Source organism: Xylocopa sonorina, chromosome 7 (assembly GCF_050948175.1).
Source record: "Xylocopa sonorina isolate GNS202 chromosome 7, iyXylSono1_principal, whole genome shotgun sequence".
Taxonomy (NCBI): Eukaryota; Metazoa; Arthropoda; class Insecta; order Hymenoptera; family Apidae; genus Xylocopa; species Xylocopa sonorina.
In genome coordinates, this window is record NC_135199.1 from 3,246,246 (window position 1) to 3,258,860 (window position 12,615).

The 12,615-nt window shown below is 42.8% G+C and overlaps 1 protein-coding gene across 1 annotated transcript in view; it reads right to left on the reverse strand.

The window, feature by feature from the left end:
* LOC143425504 (alkaline phosphatase) overlaps positions 1 to 12,615 on the reverse strand; it is a 202,443-nt gene that overhangs the window by 25,298 nt on the left and 164,530 nt on the right. Inside the window, exons 6-7 of the mRNA XM_076898369.1 lie at positions 11,874 to 12,014; positions 5,177 to 5,371 (exon numbers count right to left, since the gene is read on the reverse strand). Of these exons, the coding sequence (XP_076754484.1) occupies positions 5,177 to 5,371; positions 11,874 to 12,014 (336 nt within the window). The remainder of the gene's footprint in view (positions 1 to 5,176; positions 5,372 to 11,873; positions 12,015 to 12,615) is intronic.

Consider the following 12,615-nt stretch of genomic DNA (forward strand, 5'->3'; position numbering starts at 1 on the left):
GTGAATTCCAGCTACGGAAGGAGAGAAAAATTCCGTTCTCGGTGTCGTTATTTCGCGCTCGCCGGGAATAACGGTGGCCGATTACGATTCAAAGGAGCCGATAACGGCCATTTAGAGAACCGAGGGACCGCGTAAAATAGGGAACATCGCGCGGAATCACGTGTTTACATGAATTTACCCACGGCCGTGCCGCGAATCCCTCCACTTTTATATTTAAGCACGCTATCGTGACTGCTAAATGCAAAATCCTGCGGCAACGTTTTATCGAGCATTCCTCGCACGTCCACAGCGCCGCCCTCGCGGCCCGGACCGCCACGATTTCCATTGATTCTTACGTCTGGATACACCCGTACAATCGAGATATACTTTTTTTTATTCAACTTCGTGGTTGTCGACCACGTTTGAATTGTCGCATGACGCATACCGTTAATTATTAGTAGGCCGTTTCATCACGAACTACGTACGTACAACCACGTGCAGAATTTCTTCGGATGGACCTTTACTACTATCGTACATGTGCTTCTATTATTGTTATGAAGCGGCTGCGCTGCTTCGGTTTGCTGTGCTGTAAAGATGTAGGAAGAAAGAAGGAAGGAAACGAGAGGGGAAGAACGTTTCGTCCTGGGCCTGCTAGTGGACTCATCAGTGCGGCTACCTAGCAGGCCCTGCCTTAGACGCTGGGATATTAGGGACAGTTCAGAACTTCTATATATTGGAAAGGATGGGTCATCGGGTAATTTCAGGAAAGTGTAAACGGTGCTGTCCCTCTAGTGGCGAGTGCCGCCACAGTTACAAACACATGAATTTATTATACGTTATGAATTATTGTTGATGGATCGAAAAGCGTAACAGAATTATTCTAAATACTTGGTGAAATTTCTATTCCGATATTTTCTTTTCTACCAGGTCAAAGATGTAATACCATTCTGTTCTATATAATTACATTTTAACGCCACTGATTTGATCATTTGTTAAAATAATTGTACAATTCCCTACCTTATTACGATTAAGCGGGTATCACGAATACTTTTGATCGGAGCTGTACATACGTACACGCGATTGGCGTGATCGATTTCGTGAGAAGGGGCAATATTTTACGTAAAGACGATAAAAAGGGGTGGGAACGTGGAAGTAACGCACGTTACCACGGCGGCACTATTTTTCGCAGCCGCTGAGTTGCGAATGTGTGTCTGCATATATATACACGCGGAACACACGAGGCAGCTGTTCTAATATGTTTCCCGCATGAGCCTGGAAAAGATCCAACAGTCCCGTGGAACGTTTCCAGTTGCTTTAATTCATTTGTCAATTACATCCACTTCCGTGCGCGAATAAACTGTTAACGATTGCGTATTCCGCTAATCCGTCGACCATTTCGAGTTTTCTACTAGCGTGTTGCTTGAAAGGCGGGGCTACGACGAATTGGATATGGAATTGTTTTAGTTCCCCGATGATGTTGCCGCGAAATTGAATTCTGAACTTTACGCTCCGGTTACATTGTGTACAAAGTAGGTTTATGGCGGCTTTTGTGGCGTTAAAGAACCGGTACAGGGAATGTGTAACGACAAAAGTTGCTGCGAATTTATATTACGCTGTTAGCCAGCACGGCGCGGCTTCGAGTACCTTAAAAACGTAAAGGATATGGAGTACTCAAAAATGGACATTAAAAAATGTTACACTCTAAGAGAAAGCCGTGCAGCTTTAAAAGTAGATATTCGTTTGAGAAACACACGTCGGGATCGCATTACGGTTGGAAACCTTAGGAAGGATGCTGGTATACTCGCTCATTTTACACCGCTCGCATTACATTTGCAACATTTCTTCCATCCTCTGGCGCATAATGAAAAAAACAATCAAGAGCTTCATATAGAAAGGAATACATTGTTTTTCGACCCAGCCGAAATAAAACTATTCGGTCAGACCCGCTTGCGTGGAACAAGCACGCCTTAAAACAATCGCGTGGGGACTGAAAACGTTCGAAAAAGGGTCACAGTCGTTTCGTCGTTATTTAGGACAACAACCTTTCCCCGCGCGAATCGAATGATCACGACCGCTGCGATAAAAGGGAACGTACGAACGAACGAAGGAGCGAGCGAACGAACGAGATGGCAAACGGACGAAAATGAGATCGAGGGACTCGAATGGGCCAGACGATTCACGCACCGGCCACAAAAACTATCCTTTGCATTTCTCGCCGCGATTCGATTCGAGCCCCAGACAAACGCTCGCTCCTGTTCGCGTGGGTTTGTCCACGGAGATTGGATCGTATAGAAACGGTGGGGACCTTGGAATTGAAGGACCCGACCACCCCCACGGACACGTTCAAGGAGTGACTTGGAGGGTATATAAAATGCTGTACGGAATCACTTATCTGGTATTGGATTGCCACGTGGTCCTCTCCGGTCATCCGACGAACGGGACGCGATCGACAGAGGCTAGCGTGGATAAATTATTGACCCCGGAGCAATCGTCTCTCTCCTCTTCGGTGCTCGAATAACGAACGAACCCCTGAGTTCAATCGAGCCAGCGAGAGCCGAAACTGGCTCCTCGTTAAATACAATTTTTCCCTTTGCCATTCGCCCGAAACTGTTCAAACTGGGATATCGCAAATCTACGAATATATCGAATCTACCAATCACACTTACGTGGACGCGTCAGGACTTTCGCGAAAGTTGACAGGTTGGTTTTTGTTGGCCTTTATTTTTGAAAGTAACATAGATTACTGGAATAACTTTAACAAGAATGATCGAGCATAGAGGACGTCGTGCATTTACAGGTGGCATTGATGGACGATGTCTCCTGTTTCGCGGTTTTTTGCTGCTTGGCTTCCGCGTCGACACGTTCCGCCGGTCAATAGTCGAAAACGCGTCGCGGACGCTTTCACGGCGATGTATGTACATCGTTGATACTCGCGCGTTGCCATTTCCCACCGACATCCCGAGATCGTTTCGGACCCTTTGAATTGGAAAACTCATGAATCGGTTTTACTCTATTTGATGTCGCGCCTGAATAACGGCGTCGCTATTTTTTGCGTTTCAATTTTTTGCTCTTGATTTTCTTTCGAGTAAGAATGGAGGATTTTGAGTGATAGCATCGGTCAATAGCGCCTCTCGAAACGTCGACGAAATGCTTGCCATGTATCAGCGGTATAACAAAGACTTGCGCCGTGTTTGATCGAGTACAATACTTTGTCATATCCCAGTCACGTCGACAAGTGATGAATGTCAAGATAGAAGGGACGAAAATTGCCGTATCAAATGATGAAGCGGCGGTCAAGGAAAAAAACCAATTAATAATCTTGTCCATTCGAGAGATTTAGTGGAGCTATACGATTCAAATGCGACGTAAACGAGGTTAAAAGCGATAAAACAGCGTGTACATTACTGCTATTACTTTCGGCGGAAAGTGAACATCGACGCAATCCCATCGATTCGAGAGGAGGTGAAGAAATGACCAGCAAAAGATCAACAGAACTCGGACGAAGTCGAACGTAGAGTAAAATTGGGGCGGCAAAAGATGGTGGAATTAGTTGGGGAAAGAAAATAATCCCGTCAGCAGAATCGCCGATATTAATTTCTTCTTCTGACTCAATTCTGAATCCTAAGTCGATCTGTGAACGAGGTTGATGGAGCCCCATAAGAGATTCGGTCGAAAGGATGCGCTTTACATTTTGTCGTGATTTAATTTAATCACAGATTTAAATTCTATAATATATTCACTATTGCGGGATTCTCTAGCGAAATTGAATTTTATTCAGTTCATTCTTCATGCCAGTCAGCAACTAGGAGGATCTGGCTGCTTCTTAATACTCGACATTCCATTGCTGTAAGCCGACTGCGGTATTATCGTTGCTTTATGCATGCAATCAGTTACGCTGACAACAATTGACGGTGAATAGAATACAGTTCTGACAACGATCTGGTAAATGATCTCGTATTTTATGCGACCACTATTTGAAAATAAAGTCTATTATATAACGATCGATACGTTAAATTTGTCGTTTCCAAAAAAAAAAACGGTGGTTAATAAAAGTCGAGTTATTAATTGCTGGTAAAATTTAGAAAAAATACGAGTGAAATTGAACAATCCTGAGAGATCGATGCAACCGACAACTGTCTATTCAATTAACTACCAGGCAACTTTTAATATAACCAGATGAGTTTGAACGGCGTGGATTATCGCGGACGATGTCAAGAGAATTTTATCGAGGAACGCGAAACGCCACCTCGTGAATTTAATATCGAGAACCAGGATTTTTGTTGCCTGTTTTCAACGATATGAGTAAAGAGCGTTGGAAAATATGGGAAAAATGTGAGTTACATTGACGTTTTTCGTTGGAACGCGCGTCCACCGAACACGCGGAGAGGCCCGATTCTTCCACTTTTTTCTCTCCCTTTCCCATTCCATATACATATATATATTTCTCTGTGAACGAAATCAAAGGCATAACTGGGTTAATAAGGGGCGCGGTGTATCGGAAGAAAGATAACCTCGGGGTTAGGTTATTCGTGCTAGGCACGACCCTTACGTTTCCCGCGGTTATATTTCAAAGGATGATCCCGGGCCTATGAAATTGTTCATGGAAATTACATTGTATCGCGTCGCAGGGACACGGTGAATCCGCTTCCCTGGAAATCCGTATTATCTGCATGTGATCGATCGACAACTTTTCTGCACGGAAGCTCGCGTTCGAAAATTGTCGTTAATTTATAACCAACGGAATTAGAGTGGGAAGTTAATCTTTTGTAACCGGAATTTCATTTGATTTTAGAGAAAAGAAATTATCGCGTTTGAAGCTTTAACAACAAAGGGAGGAACTATGCAAATTCCAAACGAAAAGAATGTGTGAATTACAATTACTCGAAACAGAGGAAGCTTTGAAGAAGTATATTAAATCAATTCTGAATTGCATTTAGTTACCCGCTGTATCACTAGCGAAGTATTAAGCTGTTAAAAATTTGATAAAACAAAACTATACACACGGATGCGAAGCTGTAACGCAATTCCGTCGAATACTCGTAATGAACAAAGTGCAGCTTCGTATCGAGAATCTATTTCCGAATTCAGGTGGCTTTGTTCGGGACCACACAGTCCGTGAGACACGTTAAATCGTTCCAGCTGCCTGTCCCTGCACAGCCTGTGAAACTATCGGACAGTGACTTATCGCCTCACTTACCGAATATAGGATTCCCACGATGCGTCGCCAGACCACCAAGCGTGAGTACGTGCGAGTGATCCGCTGTCACGACGAGAAGCGTCTCTGACAAGTCGACTTCCTTCATCACCGCCCTCACAGCTTCCTCCAGCGCCAATGTTTCGTCCAACGCTCTATAGGCATTGTTATAGTGATGCGCGTGGTCGATTCTACCGCCTGCGGACACACAAATGGACCGTTCGCGTTTAGTAAACCAGAGGAAACGAATATCTGTTCGCAACGTGAAATTAATAGAACGAGCAATAACGTGCGTGAAAAATGACCAGTATCGAATTAAAGTTGAAATTAATAGTGAAAAAGTACGTACGAGTATTTCTGAATATGTTATCGCAAGGAGCTTGTAATTCGTAAAAAGTGGTACAGACATACTTTGGAGAAACCGAGCAACCAGCCAGTCCTGTTTCGTTGGAAATTAACTTCAGGTACGCTTTAAAAAACCGCTCGACGCGAGTAAGTTTGAAACGAATATGGTCAGGTTAGTGAAAGCTGGCTTGTAATACCATTACCAACTTTGATATTTTTTTTCTAACGCAGTTCGCGAGCGAACTTTCGAAAAATATGAAGGTACGGTACAAGCAACGGAACAAGTGTAAGCTACTCCTCGCGAGCATCGGGGAAATGAAGTTGATTGCGCAAGAACGTTGAAAATAGAGAAAATAGAGAAAAGGAGGGACGAAACCGCGATAGAATTAGAGATTCCGGGGCAAGGAGGTCAACGTCGTCGATTCGCGTTTGGCAAATTCACTGTAGCTGGCGCAGTTAACGCCAATTATTCAGAACGACCCGCAAGAATTCCGGATCCAATTATCGGGACGTCGAATGACGTTAACCCCCTGAATGGATTACCGAAAGTTCGGGTTAAAGTTCGACGTTGCGCTACTTAGGAACGATCCGAAACAACCGGGTCGATGTACGTGGAATCTGAACACGTGCATGCGTACAAGAACAGGGGAATCGAATCGAGCCGACCGGGGGTGAAACGAGACATCCTGTATGGTCGACCTTAGCCACCGAAACCGAAGGGTTCAAATGGTATTCGACATTGTCTGGCTCGACAAGACGACGCCATGATTGGCTACGATTATTCGGTTTTAGTGCCGCGCATTAATTCTGCCCAGGTCGCGTCACACCGGAAGTTCTGAATGGACACGATGTACGACTACACGCAGGCTTATATGGTCGCGATATAGAGTGATGGTAGACATAAATCGAGATCGACGGAATTGCACCGTAGGCTATATTTTTCCGAAATTGATAAAGTGCGCGTTTGAAACGAATTTGTGCTGGGATAATAGAAGTATTCTCGACAGTATCGCTAAGTATACGGATTATTATTGGGTCTCCATCTAATTCGTTAGCCCGCGCATAATAGTAGAATTACAGAGTTGCAATGCAATTATTCACGCTGCATCGTCGTGCTGCATAATATGCAACGCGTGCGTCAGGGTCTCTCTATGTTGCTTGAAGTAATTAGAGAACCAGAATTAATTAATTAGTTGCGTGACAATCGGATTTATAATCATACGACTATACCATTTGAAATATTCGGTGGCATAAGATATATGTATATGTATTGTGAACCTGGTTATCGCGAAAATGTGTCCTTAAACAAATCTACTAAATCTCGAATCTCGGGTTACGATAACATATAGAAATAAGTACGGCGACGAATCACCCACTAAGTAGAACTATATTTCTGTCTGAGAATTTCAGCGAACGTCCAATCGTTGATCTAAAGTGTCTTGTGTTTCGCGTTGCTCCGAACGATCATATTCCCAGCGATTCGAGATTGCAGGTCATTTCAAGTGGATCGCCTTAAAACGTATACCTTCCATCAGCAACGGGAACGATGTCGTTTTTCCGCTGTAATATCGCGAAAAACTGTCACTGAAAAAATTCCGAATCATTTCCGTTCTCGACGAGTACGGAATTTATGTGACAGTTCGCATACGCAATTGTACAGGTTGGAAAATAAATTTTTCCAGCGTACATTGCGATTTGACAAATCTTCCCTATTATTCTCGGTCGAGAGCAATTTATAACGAAACGACTAAATGGATGATGGACAAACTTGATTCGCGCTCAGTAGAACTAATAAATATATGTATACACGTAAATCAACATGGTTCTAGGATCGAAACTCGTTTTAATACTCCAAGGGGTAATTGAAAGCCATTTCCGGAGATTAAAGAGCACGAAAGTACTTTGGATTTCAACTCACGAGAGGATTTTCCACTAATTATTTATTTCATTCATTCCCTTTAAATTCGACTTTATCTGTTACACTAGTAAAAATTTACGATGCTGCGATTATATTTAACAATTTTTTCACAACTATTTCATTCCGTTTAATTTGCTACGCTTTTACGAATATCGTGTAATTCATAGATGCGACAATTTTAATTGGTTTTCACTAGAATCTAGGTCATTGTAACTACGCGAAATGTCATCTATAAACTGGAACTGCAGTATCGAAGTGTTAGAGATAGATTCAATTAAAAATATAGATTTATTCATAATTTAATTTAAAAAAATGAAATACGATAAAGACACGATTAATCGAGAGTTAATAAGCTAAGAGTAAATCAAGAAACGATTTAACTTTGTTCCGAACTAAATTACAACGTCGTTTAAAAACCCCAATAGGATTAAGGGCATCCCCTAGAGAAATTTGTAGAAAGTTCTGTAACGAACGCTTATTCGGCCGCATTTCAGGTTTCAAGCCGAATAATCCGGCACCGATGTGACGCATTACGTTCCACGTTAATGCATTCCACGTACAAGGAGCCCGTAAGAACTCTACTCGTTCTAATGAAAATCATTAATGATTCCGAAATTTTACACAAAGAATAAACACACTTCGCTCAATGAAACATGATCCCCTTACATTTTAACTGAAATCTAAGCTCGAGTTTCGCTACCTTTTTCACATGGCTCTGATAAATTCCGTCCTGCTGAAATGTAACCGAATGTTAAAGAATCTGCCATCGATTAATTTCAATCAACATAGATTATAAAAAAATTTGCAACGATTGTGAAAAAGCTCGTAAACATTTTCTACGTATTTTAATCTTTAGACGCGGCTAAGTGAACTCGAGATAGTCCAGCAGCGTTCAACTGGCATGCAACACTTCTTGACGTAGAAACTGTATGGCACGAAACGTAAAACTCGCGACGCACATCGTAAATAGAAAAAAATTCCTCGCTTTAGGATTTAACGCCGCTTTCATGTGCTTCCAAGCGCACGAATTTATGGGTGTAAATTTTTATAATTCTTTAACGCATTACTGGCGTCCTTCCTATTTTTTGCATTTGCGCCGCCGCGACGAAATTATATGAAAACGCCTTGAGACCACCCCTCGTGCAGAGGTCTAATATATTTTCATGCACGTTCATTCCCTATTTGCAATTCCTGCGCGAGTGCAGGGCGATATAAAAATTTCACCAGAATTAATGAGTATTCCCAACGAAGAAAATATGGAATCCACTTAAAAATTGTATTCTGTCACCGCAAAGAAATGAAATTAAACCGGAGGCAACGAAGAGCTCTTAAAATTGCTAAAAAATTTTCGACCACGGTCGAGCACGTACGCTCGCAAAATACGGGTCGAAAAGAATTAAAAGCGTGCAGTCGAAAGCAGATGCGCGGGATCATTCCTTTTAATCACTCGGCCAACTCGAATCCCCGCGGTTTTTCCACCGCCGTGCTTTCTTTTCCCCTGGGCATTTCCAAACATGTCGACGTGTAAGTGGCCTCTCGACGTGACAGTAACGACGATAAGACATCGCCGTGTGCATGCGGAATCGGAAGAAACGTCATGGGCCAGAATTTTTTTGCGAGGTGCGCCACATGAACGCTTGAACGCCGTTCGCCCCAGATGCCACCATTTTCACCGGAGACGCTTATTTCCCTTCAGCGTAAAATTAGACAAATTCACGACAAGGGGAAGCCAGATACCGTGTTCCTCGTTTCTACAGATTTTTTTGGGCTTCCAGCACGGACTCCGTTTTAATCGCGCGATAAAAGTTTGCCCTCAAGGCTGGACGAAATTAACAGGTGCAAAAAACACGCGCGGCAGAAAAATTACGACAATTTATAACTGAAATTTTTCGCCCGTGTCACGAACAAAAACCAAACGTGGAACGTGGAATAGGTTTTACGCGTCGCACGAATCGTGTCTTGCGATACTCTAACTAAATCATAGATCGTCAATTTAAGAAACAGGTTGCAAGTTGAACGGGCTACGACGAACTTGCAACAGCTTGGTTCGCATCAACGACCAAATGGGATATCATGCCAAAATCCGTCAGCGAAGGGATGCATCTGCCAGCTGCCAGGATGGAGCAACAGTTGTTGCGTTGCAGGAAACTTCGGATCCGGATTTGGTCGTCCATTACAAAGCAGCCTCACCAAACCGAGAAGCAGAGTTACGATCTTCAAGCGACGTTTAAAGGAAGAATAGTCAACCGACGATATTAGTCTAGCGTCTGATAATGGAACCAACGGTGGACTTTGTCCTTTGTCAACGAGTATTTCGTTATCTCGGCTCGTTTCTTATCTAGCCGATTTTCTTCGTTGTTACCCTCATTTTTCTTCTACGTGATGTTTCTTGAACGGATAACGTTGCACGTCTACTTAACGATGTCAAGTACTTTACGTCGTGAAAGCTAATTGAAACTATCGCGAATGCAATTTTTACGTAAATGTAAAATAGTAGAACGTAAGAAAATAGTAGGATTAAAATAGAAACTGTAAAAAGAGAGCAGTCTGCGATCAATCTTATCTTATCGTTTTACAATAATACGACGAAGGCATCGAACAAGGGATTTTTAGATACACGGTTTTAAGAGATATAGGAGATAGGATAGACGAATAATTAATGGACATTGTTGGTTGTGTTAGTCGAGAAGGTATAAAGGGTGATGGTAATTGGGTTTCGTGAAATTTATGATGTCAGAGATCGAATGGAATCTTCGATATAACGTCTGAATCGGAGGTGGGCGACTCGTGTCCAAGAACAGCGCAGGCTACCCGTGATCAGATAGCAAGAACGATCGGTCTCTCATTTCTCCGTTGCACCTAAATCATGGCAGATACGCTCACCTTTTTTCTAATGACTTCCATTGGAGTTAAAGGTGTGAAATTTAAAGCACCTTCAGGCAATACTATTTCTCACGCGTTAGAAGCAACTGTAGAGAGCGAGAGGGGCACACGATGATACATGCCATTGGAACAGACGCAAATAGAGGCAAATGCCTCCCAGTGAACTCGAGAAAACAGAATAGAGCAAATTGCATGAATCATACAACTGTTGCTCCACTGTATAAAACGTAGCTTTGAAAAAGCTATAAAATGAGATAGCAAGGCTATAAATAACAGAGTTTATACAATAAATACTGTTTCAATGGTTCGATACGATAAATATTATCATCGCGACAATATCCGTCCGTTCTATTCGAATTCGTAAAAGGAACGAGGCGCGTCGTTGGTTTCGCACAGGGGAATTAATAAAAGGTTTTCGTTAACAGTAGATAAAAGTAACAGCGCGTGATTCCACGACCAGAATTCAATCGTGAGATTCAACGGCAGAGACAAAGGGACGCGCATTTTGTTATGACAACTTCGATTTTTCCCTATAAATCGTTTAGTCTCCTCAGTGATGCGCGAACGTTTTCAGCCATCCGCACGAATTCTATGTTCGTTGAAATACGGCACTATTTCTTGCTCGACCCGAATCTACGTGTCATCTTTGTTCGCTTTGTCCCTTCATCTAGCCTCGTTGTTTGCCCTCGACGTCGCCTTTCGTAAAAGGAATCGAGTCTCCATTTTAATGGACGATCAGAGAACGGGTAAAGAGGCTGCTATTGTTCCATCTATAAGCATGGCAAAACATGACACGCGGGGCGAAAGTCCACGGTCACGGAAATGGTTGGTTCAGCGGTTTCTCCAGTGGCGAACGGAGGGAAAAAGGAAGAGAAAAAATGTGTCTTGGTAGAATTCGGGTAAATGCCTTTCACGACGACGAAAGAACACGAGATGTACATACGTACCGGTTACTAGGGGCGGGAAGCTATAAATTCGATAAAGCACAAAATGCTGACTCAATCTCCGCGCAGGAAACTCGCGTTTCCCTATCCTCAAAAGGAGTACTCTCTCGAGGGCATTAGCTCAATCGTATTGCGCCACCGTGGGATTCGAATTACATGACCGCGTGCGCCACGATTATGGATTTCTCGTGAAAAGCGACGAGAAATAAGTACGGGGGAGGCGTTGTGGGCCCCAACGCTATTTCGGAATTCAAAATGAGAATTTTCAAATGGTATCGTACGATATTCGAAACGGAACTGGTTAGAGTCGTTCGTTTCGTTCTTCATATTTTTGCTAAATAAATATTGAGAAGCACAGGAGCTATTTGTCTTCCGAATCGACTTCCAAAATGAACATACTCAGCTTTGAGATTCCTGAAAATGAATAATAAAATGATTTTGTCGTGGGAGTTCTGTAGTTATTAATTTGAAAGGAGACCCTTCCTTCGGATCATTATTCCAGCACAACGTTCCTAAGAACGTTAGGTTGCTTTGTCGCGGTTCGCTCTGTACATCGAATGAGTGGGCCACAGAAGTATCCGCGTACTACTCTTCGTTCGTTTTTACATACCTTCGACGAATAGGAAATATCCTTTGGGATTCTTCGCCAGTATGCGGAGCGCCTTTATCGTCATTTCAGCGAGCGAGGGGTCGCCGCTTCCGTTCGTGTTTCGGTCGACGTCGAAGTCCATGTGGGAATAGGAAAACAGCCCTGAAATGATCGAACGAACGTGAGTCACTGAACTTCCAAGAGGGCAACTTTTATCAATTCGCAACCGTCTGTGATCGAGTTCCGGAATATTCAACTCTTGAACGCGAATGGAAGAGGGTATTTCGACAATCTAACACGATAGAATAACGACTACCACCGCGATTGTAAATGAAACGTTCAGAATAACACGTATGTGTTCTCAACGCTGCCGTTACAGACCGTAATTGAAAGAGCTTTGTACCGTTCTTGCGCGGTTCTATCGCATAGCTGTTAGTACCAGTTCTCTCGTCTCTATTCCGAAATTCTTTGTCAGACCTGTAATTAATTAATTCACCGCGTAGTATTGAGTTTGTTGCGCAATACTTTGATAAAAATAATAACTGTATCGTTTAGGCAAATAGTTGGCGCAATAATTATTTATTCTGACGAAATTGTGGATACCGTTATGCTTTATCGATCGCTTATCGTGTTTAATGTCAACTATGTAATTGTTAACAGAATCAACTACCAGGCAATAACGTTCCTTATTATTCAGTCTGAAACGGAGTCAACAGCTTTGATCGATATATTGAGTGCAATCTCAAATTCAAACGTTATCCCG